Below are 19105 nucleotides of genomic sequence, written 5' to 3'. Positions count from 1 at the left end.
AAGGGGGCAGTGTTGCAATCTACTGCAAAGAGTTCTGTCCTACTATCCAGGTCTGTACCCAAACAATTTGAACTTCTACTTTTAAAAATCCACCTCTCTAAAAACAAGTCTCTCACCGTTGCTGCCTGCTATAGACCACCCTCTGCCCCCAGCTGTGCTCTGTACACCATATGTGAACTGATTGCCCTTCAGACCTACACTGGAGCATGCTTAACACCCCAGCCATCCTACAATCTAAGCTTGATGCCCTCAATCTCACACAAATTATCAATGAACCTACCAGGTACCACCCCAAAGCTGTAAACACAGGCATCCTCATAGATATCATCCTAACCAACTTGCCCTCTAAATACACCTCTGCTGTTTACAACCAAGATCTCAGCGATCACTGCCTCATTGCCTGCATCCGTAATGGGTCAGCAGTCAAACGACCTCCACTCATCACTGTCAAGCGCAGGCCTTTCTAATCGACCTGGCCGGGGTATCCTGGAAGGATATTGATCTCATCCCGTCAGTAGAGGATCCCTGATTTTTTTTTAAATGCCTTCCTACCCATCTTAAATAAGCATTCCCCATTCAAGAAATGTAGAACCAGGAACAGATATAGCCCTTGGTTCTCTCCAGACCTTACTGCCCTTAACCAACACAAAAACATCCTATGGCGTTCTGCATTAGCATCGTACAGCCCCCGTGATATGCAACTTTTCATGGAAGCTAGAAACCAATATACACAGGCAGTTAGAAAAGCCAAGGCTATCTTTTTCAACAAGAAATTTGCTTCCTGCAACACAAACTCAAAAAAGTTCTGGGACACTGTAAAGTCCATGGAGAATAAGAACACCTCCTCCCAGCTGCCCACTGCATTGAAGATAGGAAACATTGTCACCACCGATAAATCCACTATAATTGAGAATTTCAATAAGCATTTTTCTACGGCTGGACAGGCTGTCCACCTGGCTACCCCTAACCCGGTCAACAGCACTGCACCCCCCACAGCAACTCGCCCAAGCCTTCCCCATTTCTCCTTCTCCCAAATCCAGTCAGCTGATGTTCTGAAAGAGCTGCAAAATCTGGACCCCTACAAATCAGCCGGGCTAGACAATCTGGACCCTTTCTTTCTAAAATTATCTGCCGAAATTGTTGCCACCCCTATTACTAGCCTGTTCAACCTCTCTTTCGTGTTGTCTGACATTCCCAAAGAATGGAAAGCAGCTACAGTCATCCCCCTCTTCAAAGGGGGGAACACTCTTGATCCAAACTGCTACAGACCTATATCTATCCTACCCTGTCTTCGAAAGCCAAGTCAACAAACAAATAGATTACTGACCATTTCGAATCCCACCATACCTTCTCCGCTATGCAATCTGGTTTCAGAGCTGGTCATGGGTGCACCTCAGCCATGCTCAAGGTCCTAAACGATATCTTAACCACCATCGATAAGAAGCAATACTGTGCAGCCGTATTCATTGACCTGGCCAAGGCTTTCGACTCTGTCAATCACCACATCCTCATCGGCAGACTCGACAGCCTTGGTTTCTCAAATGATTGCCTCGCCTGGTTCACCAACTACTTCTCTGATAGAGTTCAGTGTGTCAAATCGGACGGTCTGTTGTCCGGGCTTCTGGCAGTCTCTATGGGGGTGCCACAGGGTTCAATTCTTGGACCGACTCTCTTCTCTGTATACATCAATGAGGTCGCTCTTGCTGCTGGTGAGTCTCTGGTCCACCTCTACGCAGACGACACCATTCTGTATACTTCTGGCCCTTCTTTGGACACTGTTAACAACCCTCCAGGCAAGCTTCAATGCCATACAACTCTCCTTCCGTGGCCTCCAATTGCTCTTAAATACAAGTAAAACTAAATGCATGCTCTTCATCCGATCGCTGCCTGCACCTGCCCGCTTGTCCAACATCACTACTCTGGACGGCTCTGACTTAGAATATGTGGGCAACTACAAATACCTAGGTGTCTGGTTAGACTGTAAACTCTCCTTCCAGACTCACATCAAACATCTCCAATCCAAAGTTAAATCTAGAATTGGCTTCCTATTTCGCAACAAAGCATCCTTCACTCATGCTGCCAAACATACCCTTGTAAAACTGACCATCCTACCAATCCTCGACTTCGGCGATGTCATTTAAAAAATAGTCTAATACCCTACTCAATAAATTGGATGCAGTCTATCACAGTGCCATCCGTTTTGTCACCAAAGCCCCATATACTACCCACCACTGAGACCTGTACGCTCTCGTTGGCTGGCCCTCGCTTCATACTCGTCGCCAAACCCACTGGCTCCAGGTCATCTACAAGACCCTGCTAGGTAAAGTCCCACTTTATCTCAGCTCGCTGGTCACCATAGCAGCACCCACCTGTAGCACGCGCTCCAGCAGGTATATCTCTCTGGTCACTCCCAAAACCAATTCTTCCTTTGGCCGCCTCTCCTTCCAGTTCTCTGCTGCCAATGACTGGAACGAACTACAAAAATTTCTGAAACTGGAAACACTTATCTCCCTCACTAGCTTTAAGCACCAGCTGTCAGAGCAGCTCACAGATTACTGCTCCTGTACATAACCCATCTATAATTTAGCCCAAACAACTACCTCTTTCCCTAGTTTATTATTTCTTTATTTTGCTCCTTTGCACCCCATTATTTCTCTCTCTACTTTGCACATTCTTCCACTGCAAATCAACCATTCCAGTGTTTTACTTGCTATATTGTATTTACTTCGCCACCATGGCCTTTTTTTTATTATCTCACCATTATCTCACCTCACTTGCTCACATTGTATATAGACTTATTTTTCTACTGTATTATTGACTGTATGTTTGTTTTACTCTGTGTTGTTGTATGTGTCAAACTGCTTTGCTTTATCTTGGCCAGGTCGCAATTGTAAATGAGAACTTGTTCTCAACTTGCCTACCTGGTTAAATAAAGGTGACATTTAAAATTTTTTTAAATGATCAATGGTTGGGACTCAAACAAATATTTGAAGAATGTGTCTGGGCGGTTTTGTGTCAAGGTCCAATGAAAATGTAAAACTTTGAATGCACATTTTTTTATGCGATAGGACTCACTCATATTTGGACCTGTGTAGGCCATAATGCAGTCGACACTGCCAATACAGTACAGCATTACCAACCTGAGAGAAAGTGCATTGGAGATCCTGTAATTGCCAGGCCTCAGAGCTGCGTCCCAGTAGAGACGTTCTTTGTCAAGCAAATCTTATTACTACTATTGAACCGAGAGGTCTTTAGTGGTCAACATATTTGTCCTACCTGCCCCTGACTACTGAGCCAAGACATACTTAGCACTGGCAGGTCCCTAGTCAAAGTCTATAGGAGCACGCCCAGAAAGCTGTGGTGTAGTCCTGGAGGTGAAAAGCTCTAAACTTTGCAGATAGAATAAGAATGAATAGAGCCAACAAATCTGACAGACAACCATTTAATGTTCTACACAACACGTTTCTATCTGAATGTTCCGTAACCCTATAGCCTCCGGAACAGGCACCATGTTCTTGGGAGGCGGAGAGCGGCGGAGAACTGGACTTTGATTTGTTTAAGAGAGAGACATCGGATTGGATAGCGTCCGTCGGTCGGTGGGTGATGTACGAGTGTTTCTGGAGGGGACAGAATCTCCCAGAACACAGAGCGGTGCACTCGGTGAGAGGAAAACACACAGCCTCTGCACTCACCACTAGTAGACCTCAGATCACAGCGCATTATGTCTAATCCAAAGCAGGGCTAGACGGTTGGCCCAACATTTCGGCACAAAAACCTCAGTGACATGACTCATCCATGTTATGTCAAAGGCTACATTATGTTGAACGACAACATTCCCAGAGGGTCTTTGATAGTCAACTGTTCAGGGAGAGTAGTATCCCTTCCTCAGAGAGAAAAGCACTCTCTGTGACAGCAGCAGTCTGCAAGGTGAAATTGTAAGCGCTATTATAATCCTGCCTTAGCTCTGCCGTGATGCATTAGGGTTGTCGTGCACAGGGAGGCAGCGGTGTCATTGTCCCGTGCGGCATCACTGAAACCTTAGCCCTCTGTCCATTGTCGGCAGTCGTCTGTCCTAGGTCGGGCGTGATGCGATCGATAAGAAGACAAAAGAGATGGGCCATTCTGAGGCAGAAAAGGGCTTTTCTGTCCGCACTTACGGCCGGCAGCGTCTCAAAAACAACAGCCTACTCGCTACAAATCACACAGAAGGCCCAGCTTGCGGCCAATGCCAAAAGCAACATCCACACCTTTCAACGGCAGCCAGCTAGGTGGAGACGAGAAGAGAGCCAGCCAGATCTCAGGAGCCCGGCACCTGGCCTTTCATCCTCTTACACACCCCCCCCCCCCCCCCTTCCATCTACCAGCATGATTGCATTTCAGCAGAGGGACAGCTAACGCGCTACGCCAACATTCAGAGGAAAACACTGCTTGGTGATTGGCTGCATCAACATGAAGCAGGCAGACAATTGTCCACACCAAGGCCGTTCTGAGTTTGGCTGAATCAATCCTCTCCCGCTGAGCCAAATCCAGATTGAGCCATCCTTGTGCTGTTAAGAGCCTCTGTGATCTTCTGTGTCTCTAGCCCAGCTGAGCTGAATGGTGGCAGCCAGGCAGTGTAGTGGATGTGCCAGGTATCAGAAGCTCAGACCAGGCGAGTGATAGCCTTTCCCTCAGAACTCACATCAAGTGGCTCTGGACGGAGAGGAGACCCAGGCACCCGATAAGGACCTCTCAGAATCACTTCTTAAAAGGTGACATTCTAGAGTTCAAGTGACAACAGATGGAAACTAGCCTGCTAGCTAAATCTGGCATATTTGTGAATTGTCCCTGTCAAATAAATGTAATTTTAAACAGTGAAATGCTCTGATGCCCCCTAATGTAACATGGAGTAAGAAGATGTTCAGAACTTATAGAAGCAAATATACTGAACACAAATATAAAACGCAACATGTAAAGTGTTGGTCCTATGTTTCATAAGCTGAAAAAACAATGTCTGAAGTTTTAGTGGACCTAATGAATTTATTTCAATTGACTGATTTCCTTATTTAAACTGTAACTGTTACAGTTTAAATAAGGAAATCAGTCAATTTAGCTAGCAGGCATTAGGTCCACTACCCCTCAGACGATCCCGCAGGTGAAGAAGCTGGATGTGGAGGTTCTGGGCTTGGTGTGGTTACACGTGGTCTGAGGTTGTACAGCTAGTTGGACGTACTGTCAAATTCTCTAATACGACGTTGGAGACGGCTTATGGTCGAGAATTGAACATTCAGTTCTCTGGCAATCGCTCTGGTGGACATTCCTGCAGTCAGCATACTAATTGCACTCTCCCTCAAAACATCAGACATTGTTTTTTCAGCTTATGAAACATAGGACCAACACTTTACATGTTGCGTTTTATATTTGTGTTCAGTATATTTGCTTCTAGAAGTTCTGAACATCTTCTTACTCCATGTTACATTAGGGGGAATCAGAGCATTTCACTGTTTAAAATTACATTTATTTGACAGGGACAATTCACATTCCACAACATTTCAGTAAATATGCCAGATTTAGCTAGCAGGCTAGTTTCCATCTGTTGTCACTTGAACTCTAGAATGTCACCTTTTAAGAAGTGATTCTGAGAGGTCCTTATTGGGTGCCTGGGTCTCCTCTCCGTCCAGAGCCACTGGATGTGAGTTCTGAGGGAAAGGCTATCACTCGCCTGGTCTGAGCTTCTGATACCTGGCACATCCACTACACTGCCTGGCTGCCACCATTCAGCTCAGCTGGGCTAGAGACACAGAGGCTCTTTAGATTAGAAGATATAGTAATAATACAGGACAACAGGGGAAAAAATGGCAGATTGACATCCACACTAAAGACAAGCATTTTTTTTAAACTAGGCCTAAATACCATTGTCATAGTATAGAATCCTGGTAATGAAACTCAAAAGGTATTAATGCCATGTGGCTTTTCTACTTCAGCTTATCTGCAGGTAATGTTATAGGTCACAGAATAATGTTAGGGTCTGGAGGAGGCTTGTGCAGCAGTCTGCAAACCACCAATAGTCCTGACCGGTGCTGTGCTCCCAAACAAGGAAAACATTAGGAAATGTAGACATTAGGAAGGGGAGATTAGATAGAGGACTGATATGCAGAAGTAGACTCATATCTAACAGAGACCCCAATTGGCTAAGAGTAGTCATCAAATGAGGGATGCAAAATCGCCACTACACCATAAAACATAAAGATAAAACCATGCGTAAATAAGTCCGCAAAAGGACAGTGAAGCCCTGTTCTCATTAACACTTCCTTATTTCACCCACAACCCCATAAAATAGACTAAAACAAAACTGACTGTTCTTTTATTCCAAGTTAGGCCTACACAATACAATGTGTAACTTAAATAGTTACACCCCAACATACCTCGCATGAACTTCCTTATCTGACCTCAAATTTGCTCATCACTGCAAGGAAGCAGAGTGGCCACTGCAGACCCTCCCTGGTCACATGACCTGACAACATCTTTCAGATGCTTTTAAGGGTCCTCCTCCACCAACAGTCTGAGAAGCCTGTTGGCTCCATGAGTTAGGCCATTCAATTGCAGAGTAGGTCTCAAATCCAAACTATGCCAGTGCCAGCAAAAACAGATAAGCCTAACAAGTATTTACTTCGTTTTTATTTAGTCCACACGGAGGAGGCATTGTCAAATACCTTCGTCCCAAACAGCTGCTAATGGGTGGCGGTGGGGGGGCTCTCTCAGAGTCGAGAGCAGTTAGGAAGGGACTAGGCGTTGCCCTCCGAGTTCCGACTGTGTGGCTGGTTGTGGTGACTCAGCCACATCCATACACAGCTGTGAGGTGGGTCAGGCACTGGCCAGAAGTGACATGTTTGGGATAGCTTTAAAATGAGCACAGTGTAAAGCTATTTAGCTGCGACAATCAAATTCGGGAGATAGATGTTTACTTCATGATTATACCAAAATGTGCATATTTACAGTGATTAAAGCAGCATATTTTGTCTAAGCAGTACATTAGCGGTAGTTAAGTCTGATAGTCAGAACAGAGGCCTCTCTCCATGGCTGAGCAGGGCCCAAACTGTCTGACTGAGACACAGTGTGGGAGCACGACACCTCTTCCTGGGGCCCTGGGTGCTCCACCTTGATAGCTAGCAGCCTCTCAGAAGACATGCGTGAACCCATCACTGTCCAGATCTTATCTGGGTAATTGCCTTCCCAGCCCGACATGGCCCAGGGGAAAACAGCTAATGGGTTGGCAGGGCTGTCTGCCACACAGGACAGAGGTGGAGAGGAAGAGTGGTGTTTCAGGGACGACTCAGACTGTTGGGGCAAACCACACGGCCAAATGATACGTGCGTCTATTTACAGGTTAGAAGTCAAGACAACCAGTATGGTCTCTTTCCCTAGACTAGTCCAAAGCCAGAGTATTCCATTGGTTGACAAAGGGTGGGATTGAGATATCAGTGCACCGTTAATGTGCTATAGGAGATAACCTCCATCTTGTTATCGCTGTTGCACAGGAAGTAGCGGTTGCTGCAGTACAGAAGGACCACAATGTCCTGACCGATACAGCTAGCAGGGAACTGTCACTGATACTGAAGCAGCCCAAGACGGAGGCAGTATTCTTATTTTTTTATTTTTTTTAAATATAAAATCATCCTAACACAGAAAGGAGGCCGAGTTGAACATTCTTTCTTTTGTTTAAGAAACGTTCTGAAGCCTGAACGGAATGGGCCTAGCTCTCTCAAGAGTAAAACGCTCCGTTTGTAACTCAATCGTCATAATGTAATTCCGACCATATTCAGTCGCCACACAAAGTCCCCATTGAAACCTCTAAATACTTCACTAACTACTGAGAGCCAATCCCAGGGCCCACCCGAGCAAACAAACACTCAGTATTTCCCAGCCGGCAAACATGTCATCTTAAAACTGAAAGAAAAATAAATGAAGGCTAATAAAATGGGGCCCGCCGCATGTGTGAATGAGAGGCCTTATTCAAGCTATGTTCAAGGCCGCGGCCTATAAAGAGAGCTTTCTATGTTCTCGCAGAAAAGGTATGCGAAAGCAGAAAGGTTTTCTATGGGTTTGAATATTGGAGCATTCAACTGCTTACAGTAGGTTAAGGATAGAGGGGTAACTTAGGTGAATAGAGCCATTTCAATGCAGGCTCAGAGCACAGCTTTATTCTTATCAGCATAAATAGCACTATTCACCTAAGCTCACATCGGAGTCACTGGAGAACTGAGTGTCCGTTAATTGTTTTTGTTATTTCCTTTCAATTAGTGTCCAGACCTAGAAAACCAGGTGAGTTCCTAACTAACTTAATTGGTCAATCAAGTACAAGGGAGGACTGAAAACCCGCAGACACTCAGCAACTCCAGGAATTGAGCTTGACACCCCTGCTATAGGCCTATGTCTTATTACTTTGACATGTTCCAGAACTAGGACTGGGGATTTTCAAGGTGCAATGTCTTGTTTTGAATGTCTTCAATAAAGGAAGATTTAGCCATCTTCGGGGGGGGTAAACTCGTAAGGGAGAGAGTGAGCCTCACCTGCCACGTTGACCTTCTCTGCATTGGAGGCGCTGGGCGTGACTGTGCTGGTGCCGTTGGTCAGGTTAGCCCCTGTGCCGTTGTAGATGTTCTCCACCTTGGACTCCAGCTTGCCCAGCCGTACCATGATGTTGTCCAGGAGCACCGCCAGAGTCTTCTTCAGATCTGGCATAGGGAAACACAGTACAGCATGAAGCATAGATACCTCATATCAGTCTTACTGCTAACCAGCTAACATAACTTGAGGCTAAAATATACAGTGTTTTCTATATTTCCCTTTCATTTTCTTATAATTTTTATTGATCTCATGAATAGTCATATTCTAATCTCAGATTGACTTCTCGAAGGACAAGGAGAAAATTACAGCATAGTGATATAATGCCAGTGAGTATCTCTCCACACTCACCCCCAGAGAAAATTATTTTCTATTTTCATCTTCATAACTAGGCTAATCAATATATCGTTATGGTGTGAGTAAATCGGAGTATGCCTTGTATACTGAGACGGACCGTTCTTATTGGCCTTCCTCTGAAAAATGAAAAACAAGAGGAGAGGATCAGCTTATTTCAGCGACCCCAATAAATCATTGGATTTCATGCTGTCCGTTAAGGGACTCATTTAAATGTTTAACTGCGCTTGCGGGTATCTTTGAGAATGACCTTGCTGCTTCATTTAGGTCTGTGGATTTCTATGGTCTTCTCCTGACTCCGGTAGCTAGCCAAAAGGTGGGATGGACGATGGGACTGAAAAAAGTAAGCTGACATTCACAATAGTTGTGTCCCAATAACGTCTCCTTCCTGAAGTGTGCCCTCGTTCACTACTTCCCACAAATCTAAGTGTATTGCATTTGTTCACCACCATGTTTCTTATACCACTCATCTCGTTTCAAGTCGGTGAAAGGTAGTGAACAAATGCATATTTAGGGAGTAAGGAGCGATAAGTGGGACATAGCCCAGTAGCTAGCCAATAAGAAGTGGGGTGGGATAGAAAGGACACACAGTGATCTGACATTCACAATGACATCATCTCTGTTAATTTCAGTAGCATTTCAGGAAATGGTATGCAGGGCTTGGCATTTCAGTGCGAAGGCTTAATGGTGTTTATCTGATATTTACCATCCAGCAGCCATGAGGACATTGAGTGGCTTCAATTCCATTTGTTATAACTGTCCGATTTTTTTATTTTGTATTATTTACATATTATTGTTTATGGTGTTGTAAGATCTCACAGTTGATCAATGTTGACTTGTAAATGCAACACACATTTTGGCTTCGGTTTCAATTTTATTAGTTTGCATATAACTCTGATAAAACAAAATCCAACATGCTTAACATATTGTTTATTGGAATGACCTAAGATCTTGCCACAAAACAGTTGATCAATTTTGACTAGTAGCTACCGAGAAAATTAAATATGGCATGACCCTTCTGCCCCTGAAACGTTTTCCTTTCCTCCCGCCGCCCCAAGAATATTCCGGAATGTCGTCAACCTCATTAACATTCCATGAGGCGGTGGAGCTGTGAAGACAGCGATCGCACCCAGTCTGTCACACGTCAGTGCGCCGACTGCGGTGCAATTTCTCTGGCCGCGCGTCGCGGCGTGGAAGGGGAGGAGAGTAGGCGTGAGGGAGAGAGGGAGGCTGCAGCGTTTTGTCTGCTCTGAATGGCTGGGTAGGGCGGAGATAAGCAGATTCCGGGAGGGAGCGTCGCTGCGTCAGACAAGGAAGAAATCAACTGAAAGCTGGACCACGGCCCAAATGCCACCCTATTCCCTATATAGTGCAGTACTTTTGACCAGGGCCCATATGACTCTGGTGAAAAGCAGTGCACTGTCGGAAATAGAGTGGTGCTGCCACTGCCAGGGCATCAGGCTGAACATAATTACACACACTAGATTGTGCCCTCGGAAAACACATTGCTCTGAGCATTAACCGCCCGGCCTGACCTCTATCAACACAGACAGAGAAACGAGCACTAGAGAAAGAAACACACTGCCACCCAGTCCAAACACAATGCCACCCAGTCCAAACACACTGCCCATTCCATCCATCTCTACCTAACCTGGACAAGGTAGAGTAGGCCATCTCCCCACATGGCTGATCTGTGTGTGTAGCTAATTAAATGTTTTACAGGTCGCAGCAAATTGAGTCTCAGAAATAAACATTCCTCGGCATGTTTGCAAAGGAGTGCCCAAAGCACGATGAGGTTTACGTTAACAAATGAAATGTTCAGTCTTTCCGACAGGCACGGAACGCTGTAAATAATTAAGCCAGCTTAAAACAAAGGGAAATATAAATGCGTGGCTCAGGGCGGAGTGTGGACAGCCTGCATTCAAGTGGCCAAGTAGTGTAATACAGTAGGTGTGAAAACAGGCCTGCTAAATCCATGGGATAGATGGGCTTACTGTAAGAAAAGCAAAGTACAATTCACAGCATCAAACCAATCCGAATTGGGTATTCGGCCAAAACGGTGGTAAAAATACTACTATTACATAGATACGTTGATTTAAGAAGACAGTGGTGGTAGCAGTATGTTACTTATCCAAGTTCTTTGGTTCAGATCACTTTCTAGACACCCACTTTTATTAACAGATACTGTTACAGAACTGAATCAACATACGGTTGTGATAGTTGTTTTATAGTCCCCAACTCCACATTCATCGTTACCACCTGTCTGCTAAAAAAATTCATGACTTGACTCTGTCTTCATTCCCAAAGCAAAACAAAGCAATACGTTTCAAAATGAAACATGAGAGCTGAAATATGCATGCGAAAGCCGGACACGTTCATTCTCCGCAGAGGCACCCATAGGGAGGGAGCAAAGCTTACATTGCAGTCACAGCGCTTTACAGATACCAACTGTGTTAGTTGAGTCACGTTCTTCACTCATGTCAAATGTCTACATGAGCCGATACGTGGTACGTGATGAGCATGGAGACAAACTGTGACTGTGTCCTAAAATGGCTCCCTATTCCCTATATAGTGCACTGCTTTTGACCAGGGCCGATAGGATTCTGGTCAAATGTAGTGCACTATTAAGGAAATAAGGTGCTCATTATTTCAGTGACCCTCACGGTCAGCCAAGTGCCATCTTTCAAGAGACTGACCCACAACAAAATAATAATTGCATACTGAGTGAGTAGACTAAAACAGACAATAGCAGACCAAGCAAACTAAGAGAGCCGTTATCTGTTAATAAATAATATTCAAATTCAGACTAATTTGTGAGGTTGTAAAAATGGGGAGCCAGCCCAGATCTTTAATAAACTTGGTTCAGTTAACAAAGTAGGCCAACATCAAGATAAAAAAAAATATATAGGCCTATTTCCCCCCTAAAGGCACAATCTGTAATTTCAACAGCCTGACCCTGTCACTTTTTTTGGTAAACAGAGATTGGGCTTGGTAAATGTAACCACTCGAATGATGGGAGCTCCATAAAACATGATTGTTTTAAACATACTGTACAGTATTTTGAAACTATGCAAAACATTGACATTACAAAGACTCAAATGAAAGCAATACTTCCAAAGAAAATGCATTATATTGGAGACAATGCACTAAATTACTTTCCCATCATTTTCTGATTATGTGGTGTACAAATCCAGAGATTTATTTACTTGGAGTCGGACTGACAGACGGGGAGACTAATCCATATTTCTATGAGGCTGTGTGCTCGCTCTCGGCCTAGTGATATTACACAGTATCACATCACAGTCCACATGCACAAATCCCATAACACTGATGTGAGCTGATGGCAGATGTAAGAAATGCATGCATCTTGTAATTATAGTGACCTTACATATAACTATATCACCATTGCCAAGTAACCACATGTGATGTAATGTTTTTAGAATCTCTAGGAACTCTACTTACCATACATGGAGTGAAATGTGTCCCTCCCTATCAAGTAAACGCCTGAACTTTTTTTTGTCTGTTCAGGAGAGTTCCTAGAGATTATAAATATGCTATTTTTGGGGTGAAGCCAGTTACACTGTGTTATGGTGCTTTTTCATGGCCACCATGCAAAACTCAGGGAGTCCAACCAATACACACACTCCCGATGTTGTGTCCCAAAGCTACGTTCAGCTATGCAGTTAGTGCAGCTTCCTCATAATCGACCTTCATTCCAGTCTGTTACAGAAGGCTTCCCTCGCTCTCTCTCTTATTTATTTTAACAGGGAGTCATGGTGAGATCAAAGTCTCTTTCACAGATGAGCCCTGTATACACATCGATATACACAAAAAGCTAAACAATCATTGAAAATAAAACACATTCTTCAGTAAAAAGGTCCTCAATCAGCCTTCTGAAATTGCCCAAGAGGTACCAATTCATCCAATTTTAGAGAGCCTTGGATATCATTCCACAAGCAAGGTGCAAAAAAAGCAGATAGTTGTTCTAACTCCACTGAGTTAGTTGTTCTAACTCAGTGGAGTTAGTTGTTCTAACTCAGTGGAGTTAGTTGTTCTAACTCAGTGGAGTTAGTTGTTCTAACTCAGTGGAGTTAGTTGTTCTAACTCAGTGGAGTTAGTTGTTCTAACTCAGTGGAGTTAGTTGTTCTAACTCAGTAGAGATGGAAGGGATCTCTAGAGTTAGCCCTCCCTGAGACCGGGTCTGATATCTCGTACATCTGTAAGTTAACAATGAAGTAAGGTATGGTGGAAGTTTACGCATGAGGGCTTTAGAAACAAAATGAGTCAAATCCATCGATGTACGAGCCTTTTTGATACAGAATGCAGAGATGTGTACTGAACCTATCGCCTGTAATAAAAGCGTAGTGTGCCATGATAAACTGCCTCCAACGCCTTCAATAGAGTAGCAGCTGCATTCAGATATACAATAACGTCATAGTCCATAAACGGTATGAATGTCGACTAAATAATTTGTTTTCTGTTTTTTAATGAAAGGCATGACCTATTCCTATAAAATAAGCTCCTTCTAATTCTTAACTTGCTCATCAACATGCTTTATGAAAGATAGGTTTATAAATATCTGGTTTGATGAAAACCCAACAAACTCTTCTCATAAAAGGAAAGTGTGGAAACAGGTTAGCTGGAATTTGGTTTAGTTCAGCGCTTCTCTCTCTTCAGTCCAAATTCCCATCTACTCAAACGAATAAACAATGTTCAATGCACCACATAAAACCACCAGACCAATTCAGTCTTGATACAATATTTAATTAATGTGCACTCAGATTTTATGGGTAATTTACTGAGAGCAGAGAGGAAGTCATAATTCCCTTTAAATGCATTAATGTCATATAGAGATGAATCCTAGATCTGCAGAGGGAGTACAAATACTGTAGCATGAAGCAAATCTCTCTCCTTACTACTTTTATTTAATCAAAAGAATAAAAAAGGATAGATCTTATAATTACATTTCTATGGCAGAGAGTAAACAGTGTTCAAGTCTCAAGAAGTACATTAAAATCGTTCTCTCTCATTTGAACATGTCTCAAACAGGGAAACTGGTTTCATCCAGTCCATTTTAAACTGGTTCCAGACTGGTTCTTTAGACCTAGGTCAAGACATCATATAAACGTTTCCTTCATTTGATGCATTAATAAAGTTTATTCAATTAAATTAAAAGTTCAGGCTACTGACAGAATATTATGAATCTGTTCTGATAAGATGAGACCGTATCACAGATCTTTTGTCTCATTGCCTCCCGAATAATAGTGTTTGCAGCAACAACTCATTTCATGCTTTTCTGGAGATAATTAATGACATGATTAAGCAATTAGCCCATTACATTGAGCCAATTATATCATTATACAGGTCTGGGATAAAGCTTAGGATTTCTTTCAACACCCTCCTCCAGGTCATTTAAACACGGGTCGGAGAGCACTGGGCTGCTAGAACAACAGACTTCTCGGTTGTATTACAAATGGCATCCTATTCCTAATTTAGTGCAATACTTTTGACAGGGCCCAGAGTAGCGCACTAAATAGGGAATAGGATGCCATATGGGACGCATCCCGGCTATGTACGATCAAGGGTTTCACCAAGGCAGATGCTTCAACACTCTGCATCAATGTTTTAACACAGACCCTAAGGGGAACAAGAGCAGCTAAATGCTCCGTGTTCGCCAGTCAGTACTCTTGAGGTCTGGCGATTAGCAGACTGTGGCAGAACTGAGGTTGATAGGCGGGAGGCTTCCTGCCTAACAAACCCAGATAAATTCAATTTTACAGGCTAAGAGAGTTTTAAAGACACATCATATTAGGCATGGCCTTTTCAGAGAGCTACTTTCCTGGAAGAGGACCAGTGGCGGTTGGTTGGTTACCCGGTCATTATACAGTATTTTCTTGTTTTTCGCTGTCCATTAGAATGTATTCAGAGTAATCAATTCCAATCTCATGTTTCTAATGAAGCCTCTCATTGACCCAAACAGGTATATTAAACGGCATGAATAACTTATTGATGGCTGTTCGCGAGGCGTTAATAGGTTATGGCGGGAAAGCAGCTGCATCAGCATAACACTCACTTCTGTTAGCGCAAGTCAAGTTACTGGCTGGCTAGCCCCCTAATACTTTACTTTCCTTTTTCCAACATGAGGCAGCACCCTGCTGTAGACTAAATGTAAATGTTTCTTTTCTTCTCGTCTTCCCTGTTGTCTATGGTTACATTACAACCACAATACAATATAAACACTTATAAATAATCAACATTATACATTTTGTATGATCTGTATATCAGAGGATGTATAGGGCTGGCTATTTTGACTTTGAAGGCACTTCTACTTAGCCTACATAGTAAATCAATTCAGTCTGTCCTTATTCAATAACAGTGTGTTCTCTAAGTGAGGTTGATCAAATATTGCAGCACTACCAACTGGCAAATCAGAATTCCATTCAATAAAACATTCCAAGTGAATGAATGGAACATTCCCAGTGTACCATTAACAAATTCTGAGTTCTCACAACCACAGCTTTGCAAGGTGGATACATTCTATTTCGAAGAGAGCGCAAAGGTCGGAGAACACTACTTGTGCAGTGCTCGGTATTCACCATAAGCCGTCATGGTTCCCACGTAGGGCCCGTCCATGACGCTCTGGTTCTCCTCGGCCAGGGCCTTGATGTAGCGCTTGCTGAGCTCCAGGATCTGCTGTCGCAGCATGGTGCTGCTCTCGTGCGTGGCCCGCTGCTGGATAGTGAAGTGGAGCAGCATCATGCCCCAGATGAATCCAAAGCTCACCAGGAAGAAGCCCAGCTTCTGGGACGACAGCTTCCACAGGTAGGCCGAGGCCATAGCGAGTGCGACCCGCAGCTCGACTATATCTGTGTGTGAGAGAGCGGAAGGGACTGAGTCGGAGGAGAGTTTAGGAGGGGAGGCGGGGCATGGTGGCGCTCGGCGTAGTTTAGTTGCTATGGTTCTGTTTGGCCTCTCCACCACTCCTCACCAGTGGGCTCTACTTCTTTGGCCCATCCTTATCGGTCACTCCCACCGGGTTGACTGGCCAAGCTGCATTCTGCCAGAGAGGAGGAGACATAAGAAAGGCTGTTAGAGGCACACACCGCAGTTCCAGAAGCAAAAAAGGAGTAGTATTTACATGGGCATTCCCAAGGCGGGTGTTAGCTACTGTAGCTATAGCCATCCAATGTTTCCCCTATAAGTGTGGCATAGCGCCACACTTTCTGACAAGATGAGCTTTTAAAAGGGATAGTGCGAGATGTTGGCAACTAAGCCCTTTTTCTACTTACCCAGAGTCAGATGAACTCATGGATAACCCTTTTTGTCTCTGCCATCTGCATCCAAAAACACAAGTGCACACCACACAAACTATAGACAACCTCCTTTCCTTGCGCAATGCGTTACAAACAACCTGCTATAATTTGACCACTTTGATTTAAATTTGTTTTGATTAAACAGCCGGAGATAGAACTGCGCCTTGAAACGTGTGCCAAGAACTATACGGAGAGAGACAAACAAACTGTATCAAAGCTGACACATCCGTGCTGCTAAGATTCTCATGCAAAAAAAAGATGCAGTCAGCGAAGTGAAAATGGTGAATAATCACATTGTCTCCACAGGGAAATATAACCCAACCCAGTCTCTCTTCAGAGTTAAGCCTACTTCAATGTTAAACATCCTAAAGAAAGCTAAATGTTATTTTATGTTGTCTATGTTCAAACATGTAAGGTCTACTGTGTAATTATTTTCACAAAAATAATATGTTGATAGCTTTGCTACAAGAAACTGTATGAGTGGGCAGGTTACCCTTAGGACTACTGGCCCCCCCCAAAAAAATCCATGAGACACAAATATACCGCAAGTCAACTTTAGTGGAGGTATGAGGAGTTGGGAAATATTTCAGTGATACAGTTTAGAAAAAACAGTATGCTGCCCACTCAAGGATGGAGAAAAACAGGATGTTTCGCTCTTGGGTGAAATGGCAATACTTCTTGCCCATCATCTCCAGCCAAGAGGTGAGGCTATTTCGTAATGTACCCGAAAAGTCTCGCTAACCATAAAAAGTCCTTCATAAGCCTTTCAATGAAAGCACTGTGTTGAGGGAGAGAGAAATGGAGGGAGAGCAAAGGAGAGAAGAGAGAGAGAGCGATGATAAGTAAGCCTACACTACAGAAATGGAAAGTTTGAAATAAGGCTGCTAATATGGAGTTACATGTAATCTACACTAGAGAAATGGAAAGTTTGAAATTGAATAAGGGTACTTTATAAATGGGATAATTGAATGGCTACAACATTCAAAGTAGTAGTAGTTTTATTAAGGGTAATGTAAAAAAGTAACTGATGCACATACATTTTTTAAATTTATTTCGCCTTTATTTAACCAGGTAGGCTAGTTGAAAACAAGTTCTCATTTGCAACTGCGACCTGGCCAAGATAAAGCAAAGCAGTTCGACACATACAACACAGAGTTACACTAGGAATAAACATGCAGTCAATAATACAGTAGAAAAAGAGTATGTGCAAATGAGGTAGGATAAGGGAGGTAAAGGCAATAAATAGGCCAATAGGCCAAATGTTATACATTTGTCGTTCAACTTCGTTATCGTGATAATTCGGTCAATTTATTGTGACGTGGATTTTTGTTGCAAGTCAAGACTTCACAGGAGAGGCATTAGAACATTTATTTGTATTTTTTATCAAAATGTGTTTTTTGGCAGAAATGCCTTCTTGAACCTTTGAGCTTTAATTTGCCTTAATAAATAACTTGTATTCCATCTGTAAATACAAATAAAGTTGTTAAATTATGAGCCTAGTTGGTTTAGCCACAGAAAAAGACAGGAACCTTCATGCTAGCCATGATTGGCTGAGATAATGAATGGGCTGGACATGCCGAGAGATGAGTTCGGATTGGTCTGCCGTGTAACGGCGATCAACAGTGTTGTCGTCACTTAAGAAGTTGAACGAGATTTGAAATCAGTGGAATGTCTGGTTGAAGCAAAGTATGATAAGGAGATGAATACAATTCTGGTGTTTGATTGCAAATGCAAAGGGAGTCAAAAAGAGAACACACAAGACTGTTGTATAAAACACCTGTCTCCGGATTACATCTTCAAACTAAGGGCAACCATGGCATCGTGACAGAGGGAGAAAGATCTGATGATTCTTATGGCATTGCACACAGTCAGTATGAACTTTACAGCGGGCCAAGCAAGCTGTACAAACAAAACAGAAACAACACAGGTCGTCTTACTTAATGAAAGGTGTTGTAGTCTGCCGTAAAGTGGTCATCCATGTATATGGGTAAGAGTCAAGCTACAGTTGTTTCAGATATAATACGTTTCTAATTTGTTTTCATTGCAAGTTAAAGCTTACTGTTAGCTAGCTAGCTGACATTAGGTGGCTGGCTCGCTAGCTAACATTTTGCATGATCTGTGTATTAACATTATCTCAGAAAGCCATTTGATCTATTGATGTTACTGATTTGCTGGAGAGCACAACATGCACTCTGCTAAACATTGCAGATCTAGAAATGTCATGAATAGAGCTGACATGATTCCTCAATCTATCAGAACATTCCCCAACGTTATGCCCTACCGAACACGTCTTCCTGAAATAAGTTTAGTTAAAAGGTACCAAAACCAGCAGGCATGTGCAGCCCCCCTACTAGCTATAGGAAGTGAACACAGAGTAGCCACACACAGCCACAGAGATACATTACCTCACGGTAATGACTGCTTGCACCCTGCGATGCTGCCAGCTGAGACAGACACGACCATGTTCCAAAAATATTCCAACAGATCAATCTAGCTACATATATGATAATGTGTTTCTGAACCTCAATGTTGGGACAAACACACTCACTATGATAAGTGTGGACTTTATAATGCATGAAACAGCTTCAAATTTCTTTAGAGACCCAATAAGCTTGATGATATTCTAAATGATGGAACACTTACATTGCTTTTATTTTTTTATTCAGATCAGTTGCCACAAAGCTTTGTCAATTAACAAGCATCAGATTTTAACGCTTTGATGAGCATTAGATAGTTATAGGCCTCAAGAATTTCAGAAGCAGTTAGAGATCATTTTCCTAATAGGTCTTTCTCCATTAGCAAGCACATTTGAAGATATAAATTCCTCGAGACAT

The 19105-nt window shown here is 43.1% G+C and overlaps 1 protein-coding gene across 1 annotated transcript in view; it reads right to left on the bottom strand.

Moving 5' to 3' along the window:
• Positions 1 to 19105, bottom strand: part of LOC139373274 (alpha-1,6-mannosylglycoprotein 6-beta-N-acetylglucosaminyltransferase A-like) — a 106014-nt gene that overhangs the window by 74880 nt on the left and 12029 nt on the right. The window contains exons 2-4 of the mRNA XM_071113603.1: positions 15947 to 16015; positions 15555 to 15824; positions 8550 to 8714 (exon numbers count right to left, since the gene is read on the bottom strand). Of these exons, the coding sequence (XP_070969704.1) occupies positions 8550 to 8714; positions 15555 to 15795 (406 nt within the window). The 5' untranslated portion in view covers positions 15796 to 15824; positions 15947 to 16015. The remainder of the gene's footprint in view (positions 1 to 8549; positions 8715 to 15554; positions 15825 to 15946; positions 16016 to 19105) is intronic.

This window comes from Oncorhynchus clarkii, chromosome 18 (genome assembly GCF_045791955.1).
Source record: "Oncorhynchus clarkii lewisi isolate Uvic-CL-2024 chromosome 18, UVic_Ocla_1.0, whole genome shotgun sequence".
In the NCBI taxonomy this organism is placed as follows: Eukaryota; Metazoa; Chordata; class Actinopteri; order Salmoniformes; family Salmonidae; genus Oncorhynchus; species Oncorhynchus clarkii.
The sequence above is the reverse complement of the archived record's forward strand: the minus strand, read 5'-3'. Positions and strand labels throughout refer to the sequence as shown.